At 40.3% G+C, this 8,953-nt stretch overlaps 1 protein-coding gene across 3 annotated transcripts; it reads left to right on the top strand.

Moving 5' to 3' along the window:
- Positions 1-297: 297 nt before the first annotated feature.
- LOC136484737 (uncharacterized) lies at positions 298-8,423 on the top strand. Of its 3 annotated transcripts, XR_010766186.1 has the most exons (5): positions 310-524; positions 625-695; positions 1,127-1,229; positions 7,566-7,734; positions 8,004-8,421. XR_010766186.1 is itself a non-coding variant. In XM_066481686.1 (3 exons), the coding sequence occupies exons 1-3, from the start codon at positions 7,291-7,293 to the stop codon at positions 8,147-8,149; spliced, it is 444 nt and encodes a 147-aa protein (XP_066337783.1). In that variant the 5' UTR covers positions 7,126-7,290; the 3' UTR covers positions 8,150-8,423. The 3 variants fall into 3 exon arrangements, 1 of the variants encoding a protein (XP_066337783.1); XR_010766187.1 differs by lacking the exons at positions 7,566-7,734; positions 8,004-8,421 and adding an exon at positions 6,470-6,537 and having other exon boundaries at positions 298-524; XM_066481686.1 differs by lacking the exons at positions 310-524; positions 625-695; positions 1,127-1,229 and adding an exon at positions 7,126-7,419 and having other exon boundaries at positions 8,004-8,423.
- The last annotated feature ends 530 nt before the right edge of the window (positions 8,424-8,953 follow it).

Here is an 8,953-nt window from a genome sequence, read left to right as displayed (position 1 = left end):
AGCTCTGACAATATTGAGAAAAAGGGTACATCTGCTTTAGCACCATTGTATGTTGCTGATAACTCAAATATCTCTACTATAAGAGACCAATCAAAATTATACTAGGTCTCTTAAAAAAAAGTCCTCCGCTGAGAGACTACAACCATTATGCACTAACGAAATTATACCCAGGATTACCGTATCATTAAAATCTAGGACTCCTGATCCTTTCTCACAGGCTTCGACTTAATTCGATGACCAATGTTATTTGAATCTCCCCCGCCCATGCTTCGACGCACGCCTCACTAGTTCCGTAGGCTACGGTAAAATAGAAATAAAAATCAATGAAGGCAAATAAGAAGAGGAGGGATCCACGACTCCGACCAGATCCGCGCGGCCAAACTCATCAGCCTCGGGGCCGTCGCCGGGTACGTGCTGCTGGCGGGCGGGAACGTGCGCCGTGGTGAGCGAGCCGGAGTCCTGGGCGATGCTGGCCACGGCGACCGTCGAGATGGTGCAAAATATTTGAGGAAGTTCAGCAAAAGGTGATTCATCGTCATCCTCAACCTCTACTACTACTACCGGTTCTGTCGTGCCTTTTTCGTATTTGATTGATGTTTCTTCTCCATCTTCATGAGTTTGCAGGGCAAAGTGATGCATGCTAGAGATGATGTACCCCCAATCCCCTATGGGGTCAACGAATTTTTGGATGCCAGGTCCAATGACCCTAACTTTACCTTCTGTTTGTTATTTTCAGTCCTCCTGATACTTTCCCTTTCGATTACCAACCACTAGATTATTCATCCTTACAGAACACCCCCCCCCCCCCCCCCCTCAAATCTTATAACAATATAGTAGTTGAAAATTGTCAGCTCTTGCAATCATTCTCTGTGATTGAAGATCTATGTTTGGATCTAGAGATGCATCAAGGTTCGCTCTGTTCCCACTTCCCACTGTGAAATGTTCTGATTATTAACTAAAATAAAATTCATCAGTGTTTGAATTGGTTCAACCTTTTGTTTTCTTTTACTACAATGTATGGTTATATCTTAACGGGTGTCTTCTGTCTCTATTCATGTCCTATTCCAGTTTTTTGCTTTGCCACTTGCAGTAAATTTCAGTTTCTTCCTCTTATTTTTTTGTGTAGGAGAGGGGTTCCTCGAAGGCATGTTGTTGGATAGATGGCTTCTGAATTTGGTTCGCATATGTGGTTTTGTTGAAGACTATAGCATCGTGGACACTGACCAACTGTAAGTATTGGTTTCTGTACTCTGTCTAGACCTGTGATCTGTTCTCTCAGTATGCTATATCCTTATGCCACTACATGTCAGTGTTGCATTCATCCAATGAGAGGTTACAAGTTTCTGCAGCCGACTTTTGGGAAGCTCATGTTTGCATAAAATATTGTGCAGTAACTTGCATATCTACTTTGCTGTGATTACCGTATAGTTAGTTCAAAGATCCCCAGACCCCGCACAGAGCGGGATCTCTCTGCACTGGGTACGCCCTTTTTAAAGATCAGCTTTTACTAGCTCCTTGACAACCACCGAGCAAGTGTCGTGCCTCTCGGCATGCCGGCGCTGCCACTCAAGAGCCTGGTGAGCCTCGGGGACCTGCTGGGCTTTGACACTCCTGAGTTGGAAGCCATCACAGCAATGAGAGGCATGTCAGGCAGTAGCAGTTCATGAAAATGGCATGTCACCACTGTTCGCCTAAACGGTCGTTTAGCCCGTTTAAACACCATGTAAACGCTACACGGTGGTACGTCGTTTCCGTTTAATCACCCGTTTATCCCGTTTAATTGGCCGTTTAGCCCGTTTAATGGGACGTTTTGCCCGAATAATGGCTAAACGGTAGGTGGCCGACTGTTTACCATTTAACGTTTAGGAAAACGCTGCATGTCACACATATGTGAAACCCCCTTGGAATATGATGTTTCTGTTGTAATAGCAACTCTGTGTCGTTTCTTTTTTGTGTGAAACTTAAATCCCATTTTATTCTTCACTATGGAAACACATATCTTCTTTTTCTTGTTTTCATGTGCATGCTTGAAATATTGCCCGTAGCGTGCTCTGTTCTGCATTATTTTTTGTTTTTTTTATCTGCAGTAGATTTTTGTAGAAAAAAATTGGTAAAATGGGAGTTCTTCTGCCGGACTTCTCTGGATCTAAAAAATGTACTTCCAGTTTTAGAGACCGTCTTTTTAGCCTGTGCCTAATCTTAATTTTTTTTGTTGCTACTGTATTCAGCTGGACTTGTGTAGTTTTGCATCTTTCTAACCAGTACATGTAATCTTCTACAACTAAAAAGAACAAAGTGTGGATATTTTTTTGTGCGATATTTGTTTTGGTTCATGCGTCTGCCTACGCCTGCGATCCCACAACATCTCCCGCATGCTGCGTTCTTTGGTGCGATTCTCCTTGATTAAATATTGCATGTTATGTGATAGAAGAATCACGATAAAATAGAAAATAGAAAATTATTTTGCTATCTATATATACATTGCATGTTTGCATGCACTAGCATACATGGCAATGAGCAAAAGAAAAGAGAATTAACACAGAAGGAAAGAGAATTAAGACAAAAGGAATATCTTTGCATTTCTAAGAACCTTGTCAAATCTGTCTACATTTAATTATTTCCCCTTTTTACATTTACAAAAGGGACACCTTTTTCCTCCTTTCTTTGGTTTTACGCTCACGTGTTCCATCGCCCTCACTTGCTGTTTCTTCCTGAAATTGCCCTTAGGTCTGTTCATTTTGAATCCTTTCCCCATATTCTAATTCTCCTGCAACTAAAAAGAATAAAGTGTGGACATTTTTTTGTGCGACATTTATTTTGATTCATCCATCTACCCACATCTGCAATCCCATGATATCTCCCGCATGCTGTGTCCTTGGGTGCGATTCTCCTTGACTGATTCTTCTTGATTGAATATTGCATGTCATATAATAGAGAAATCACGGTAAAATAGGAAGTAAAAAATTATTGTGCTATCCATATACATATTACATGTTTGCATACATCAGCATACATGGCAACGAGCAAAAGAAAAGAGAATTAACATAGAAGGAAAAAGAGTTAAGACAAAATGAACCTCTTTGTATTTCTGAGAACCTTGCCAAATCTGCCTACATTTAATTACTTTCCCTCTTTGCATTTGCAAAAGGGACAACTTTTTCCTCCTTTCATTTGGTTTCACGCACACGTGTTCCATCGCCCTCGCTTGCTGTTTCGTGCTGAAATTGCCCTTGGGTCTGTTCATTTTGAATCATTTTCCCATGTTCTAATTAAACTACAAAATTTTGAATTAGGATACGAGGTAAGACATGCAAACAGATATTTCAAAACTACCTGTAGAGTCCAAAGAACTTAATAAATAAATCCTTCTAGAGACAATGCAAATTCTCTCTAATCCTTCATTTGGTGTAGTTAGTGTTATCATAGTACCCGCATGTATTCATGGGAAATAAATGTGGATATTTTTTTTGTACGATATTTGTTTTGGTTCGTCCGTCTGCCTACGCCTGCGATCCCACGACATCTCCTTGATTGAATATTGCCTGTCATGTGATAGAGGAATCACAACAAAATAGAAAGTAGAAAATTATTATGCTATCCATATACACATTGCATGTTTGCATGCACCAGCATACATGGCAATGAGCAAAAGGAAAGAGAATTAACACAGAAGGAAAAGAATTAAGACAAAAGGAACCTCTTTGCATTTCTGAGAACCTTACCAAATCTGCCTACATTTAATTACTTCTTCTCTTTGCATTTACAAAAAAGACAACTTTTTTCTCCTTTCATTTAGTTTCACACTCACGTGTTCCATCGCCCTAGCTTGCTGTTTCGTGCTGAAATTGCCCTTGGGTCTGTTCATTTTGAATCCTTTTTCTATATTCTAATTAAACTACAAAATTTTGAATTAGGATACGAAGTAAGACATGCAAACAGATATTTCAAAACTACATGTAGAGTCCAAAGAACTTAATAAATAAATCCTTCTAGAGGCAATGCAAATTCTCTCTAATCCTTCATTTGGTGTAGTTAGTGTTATCATAGTACCCGCATGTATTCATGGAAAATAAATGTGGATATTTTTTTGTGCGACATTTGTTTTGGTTCGTCCGTCTGCCCACGCCTGCGATCCCACGACATCTCCTTGATTGAATATTGCCTGTCATGTGATAGAGAAATCACGACAAAATAGAAAGTAGAAAATTATTATGCTATCCATATACACATTGTATGTTTGCATGCACCAGCATATATGACAATGAGCAAAAGGAAAGAGAATTAACACAGAAGGAAAAGAATTAAGACAAAAGGAACCTCTTTGTATTTCTGAGAACCTTACCAAATCTGCCTACATTTAATTACTTCTTCTCTTTGCATTTACAAAAAGGACAACTTTTTTCTTCTTTCATTTAGTTTCACACTCACGTGTTCCATCGCCCTAGCTTGCTGTTTCGTGCTGAAATTGCCCTTGGGTCTGTTCATTTTGAATCCTTTTCCCATATTCTAATTAAACTACAAAATTTTGAATTAGAATACGAAGTAAGACATGCAAACAGATATTTTAAAACTACCTGTAGAGTCCAAAGAACTTAATAAATAAATCCTTCTGAGGGCAATGCAAATTCTCTCTAATCCTTCATTTGGTGTAGTTAGTGTTATCATAGTACCCGTATGTATTCATGGAAAATAAATGTGGATATTTTTTTGTGCGATATTTGTTTTGATTCATCCGTCTGCCTACGTCTGCGATCCCACGACATCTCCTTGATTGAATATTGCTTTCATGTGATAGAGGAATCACGGCAAAATAGAAAGTAGAAAATTATTATGCTATCCATATACACATTGCATGTTTGCATGCACCAGCATAGATGGCAATGAGCAAAAGAAAAGAGAATTAACACAGAAGGAAAGAGAATTAAGACAAAAGGAACCTCTTTGCATTTCTGAGAACCTTACCAAATCTGCCTATATTTAATTACTTTCCCTCTTTGTATTTGTAAAAGGGACAGTTTTTTTCTCCTTTCATTTAGTTTCACGCTCACGTATTCCATCACCATCGCTTGCTGTTTTTTGCTGAAATTATCCTTGGGTCTGTTCATTTTGAATCATTTCTCCATATTCTAATTAAACTACAAAATTTTGAATTAGGATACGAGGTAAGACATGCAAACAGATATTTCAAAACTACCTGTAGAGTCAACAACTTAATAAATAAATCCTTCTAGAGGCAATGCAAATTCTCTCTAATCTTTCATTTGGTGTAGTTAGTGTTATCATAGTATCCGCATGTATTCATGGAAAATAAATCATAGACAAAACGTGAATATTTTTTGGTGCGACATTTCAACATGGGTCCATCGTCCTGCCAATATCCTTGAGGCAGATCACATAAAGGATGAGAGTCCCTCTATGAGATTGCTCACAAGAGACTCAAACTTATATCTCATCATAGTATTGTTGAATTGCTTTACATCAAAAGCATCGGCAATGATAAACGGGGAAATAGGTTTTAGTATGCATAGTAGAGGAAAACTCAACCTTGGCCTTCTCAGTAGCTTTTTTGAGCCTTTGCAGTGCTAACTTGTCATTACTCAGATAGTCAAGAGGTGCACCATAAAATTATGCACCATTAAGAAAAGTGTCACCATTGGTTGCCTTGACCTGAAAAATATGTCAAAATTAAGAATTACAACACCTAATTCAACTTCTTGGAACAGACACTCAAGTGGATACCTTATTCTACAATATATGTTTGTGTGGAATAGTCCTAAAGCCACACATATTTATACGGTGAGTATAACATACTTTGTTTTAAAATTTTATGAGATTTTTTAAAACACGCAGTATTATCCATGTGACAGGCATTAATATTTACATATATACTCGAACCTATGTGTATAGGATTATATGGAGATGCAGCGGAACTTATTCATGGATTTATTGGCGCATGAAAGAAATGGATATCGAAGAATTCTTTCTACCGATATAAAATATTATCTTAACCATATCACGAAAAAGTCTATACAGTAGAGTTTGTGAGCCTACGACGCCGCGCTCTCCGTGACTGTTAATTTCACGAACTTTGCTTTTTGAATTAAATGTCACTTTAACGTCGGTATTTAATTTAACAGTATTGTTATCTTATGGTGCGATCCGTGTGTTTTTAATACAAAAGATTTAGTTGTCCCGTAGCAACGCATGGGCACGCTACCTAGTTGTATATAATAACTAAATTATTTCAACAATCTCATTTTGACAACTACCTAACTACCTATTTCAACAAATAATATTAACTCAGGAAGCATCTGCAACCAAATTGCAGCATATTGCATTGTTGACACTGAGCCTTCATTCAATCCATTTGCAGAATTCTAGATAAGTGAGCCTTGTGGCCTGAGGATGTTTGTTTCTTAAGTGATGAAAAATCAGTAAAAAGATATTCAAGTATATTTTTGTTCACTAGACCACGCCGCCACTCCCTGCTCAAGCCCGTGGTGGCCGCCGGGGTCCATGGAGGCCTGGGGCTCCAACGCGTAGCTCTGGCCAAGTCGCAGAGCAGGCGTGCCCCCGCTGTTCGACGCCCCCTCAGTTCGATGCGGAGCCATGGACAGCTGAACAGCGCTAGCACAGGCGCTGCTCTCCTTCCAAGCAGCGGCACGCGGCCGCCTCCTGGTCGCCGGTGCGCAAGGCACCCTCCCTCCGGGATGCCAGTGTGTCGATAAAAGATGCTCGGCAGTCCACCGAGGGGTATCCCACGATGGTAGATTTGTCGTAGAGGTGACCGAGATTAGGAGCGAGATGGTAATACAAGTACCAAGACACAAGATTTAGACAGGTTCGGCCGTCAGTATGACGTAACACCTACATCCTGTGTTCTAATGTATTGCATTGATATGTAGTAGCTGTCGACTAGGAGACCCCTGCCTCTCCTTATATACTCTGGAGGGGTAGGATTACAAGGAAAGTATCTTATTTGGTACTATATAATATCTTGCGGTGCACGTCGACCAGTGCCGTGCACGCCTTGATCTTGTGGGGCTTTACCACCTCTAATGGTGCAGCCCATATCTTGTCTTATGGATACCGGAGATCATATCCCTCACACGGTGCTTGGTCTTCTCCTGGCTGGTGGCGCTCGGATCCTGGGGTGTTGCCCCGATCCGTTGGAAAGTGGCGGCTCGGAGGTGCATCCGGCCAGGCCTCCAAGATCGATGGCAGTGCGGGCGAGCCTCTTTCAGAGGTGGAGGTGCAGGATCCCCTAGATCTGGCGAGGGCAAACGATGGATGGCAGCTCCTTCCTCTCCCTTTCCCGTACCTATCTCTGAGATTGACACCAGGATAGGAGGTTGTTCCTTTTCTGCCTTTTCAAAGTTCAATACAGCAAAGGAGGGCGTTCAAATGATTTCTGTACAGGTAGTAAGTTCACAGGAGACCGGATGCGTTTGTCCATTTGCTGCTGTGCTACATTTGATAGCACTGTAGTATGCTATATATCTCTGTGAATTCAGACATTTTTTGTAAAAGCTATTTTTTTTGAAGCATTAGTGCTTTGTTTTCAGACACCGTCGCTGTGCTACATGTCGTGCTCACCAGGGACGAGACTGCCGAGGACTTCGCCGCCATCCATGGCACCCGTGCACCACGTCGGCCACCCGTCCAGTCAGCATATTGCCATGAACAAGGAAGTGCATCTGCAAGCACATGTCCATGTCATTGTTGTTGGTACTGGTAAGTTCGACCAACTCTGTGCTGGGTTGGAGATTAGGGAAATCTTTGCTTATGCTTAGGATCATGGCAGATGGCACTACTGTGATTGCTCATAAGATGTTTGTGAAAATGCCAAGCATGTCTATCTTGGTTGCAATACACAGCAGGTGTCATATGAATGCCATAGCTTTTGCACAGAGGAAATGCAATCTCTTGGTTGCAATTTCTGTTTCGTGACATCAGTACTAACTATTTCAACCTTTGATGAAATGCAATCTCTTGGTGCACAGAGGAATCCAATACAGATGAAGGATGGAATTTCCAGGAGAATGCTATGAAACAGCTGCAGAATTTCCTTGCACCTCTATTGATTCTTGGCCTGATGTTATCATCCATGTCATCTAGCACTGCAGACCAGAAGGAGGTGATTACTTAACTATTTGTTAACTCTGTTGGGAATAGTTCTGCAAGTCGGTGGTATTGCCTTAGATTGAAAATATGAATGCTTGAGAAATACATTTAGAGTCTGATTTCATAATATGATGCGTGTTATGGAATCTGGTTGTTCGATTGATACTCTATCTAGGTCTGGCATTGCTAGAAACAAGCTTCCTGGTGCCTCGGTGAGTTCTTCATTTTTCCTTGGTTCATTTTTTAGTTCAAGTTCTCGTGTAACTTGGTATTGTACGGCTAGGCTAGGCTTTGCAATAGTTAATTACTCTGAATTGTTTCAAAAGTGAATCTGGTGCTTGTGCTGCTGATATTGTATTTTTGTTTTTACCGTAGCGTTAGCACGGGCAATATACTAGTTCCTAATAAGGGGGTGTTTGGTTTCTCCATCTAAACTTTAGTCGCTGTCCCATCGGATGTTTGGACACATGCATGGAGTATTAAATATAGACTAATTATGAAATTAATTGCACAACTTGTGACTAATTTGCGAGACGAATCTTTTAAGCCTAATTAGTCCATGATTTTGACAATGTAGTGCTACAGTAAACATGTGCTAATGATGGATTAATTAGGCTTAATAAATTTATCTCATGGAATACTGACGGATTCTATAATTTGTTTTTTTATTAGTATCCGAACACCTCGTGCGACACCCTCACATGACACCTCCTAAATTTTAGTCACTGGATCCAAACACCCCTAATACAAGAAAGGATGATGTGATCATTGATTTGCCTGTTGTGGCTTCTGAAAACAAGTGCAAGAATTCTGAAACTAACACCAGAAC

The sequence above is a fragment of the Miscanthus floridulus genome, chromosome 1 (genome assembly GCF_019320115.1).
Source record: "Miscanthus floridulus cultivar M001 chromosome 1, ASM1932011v1, whole genome shotgun sequence".
Classification (NCBI taxonomy): domain Eukaryota; kingdom Viridiplantae; phylum Streptophyta; class Magnoliopsida; order Poales; family Poaceae; genus Miscanthus; species Miscanthus floridulus.
This window is presented reverse-complemented; position numbering and strand designations above follow the sequence as displayed.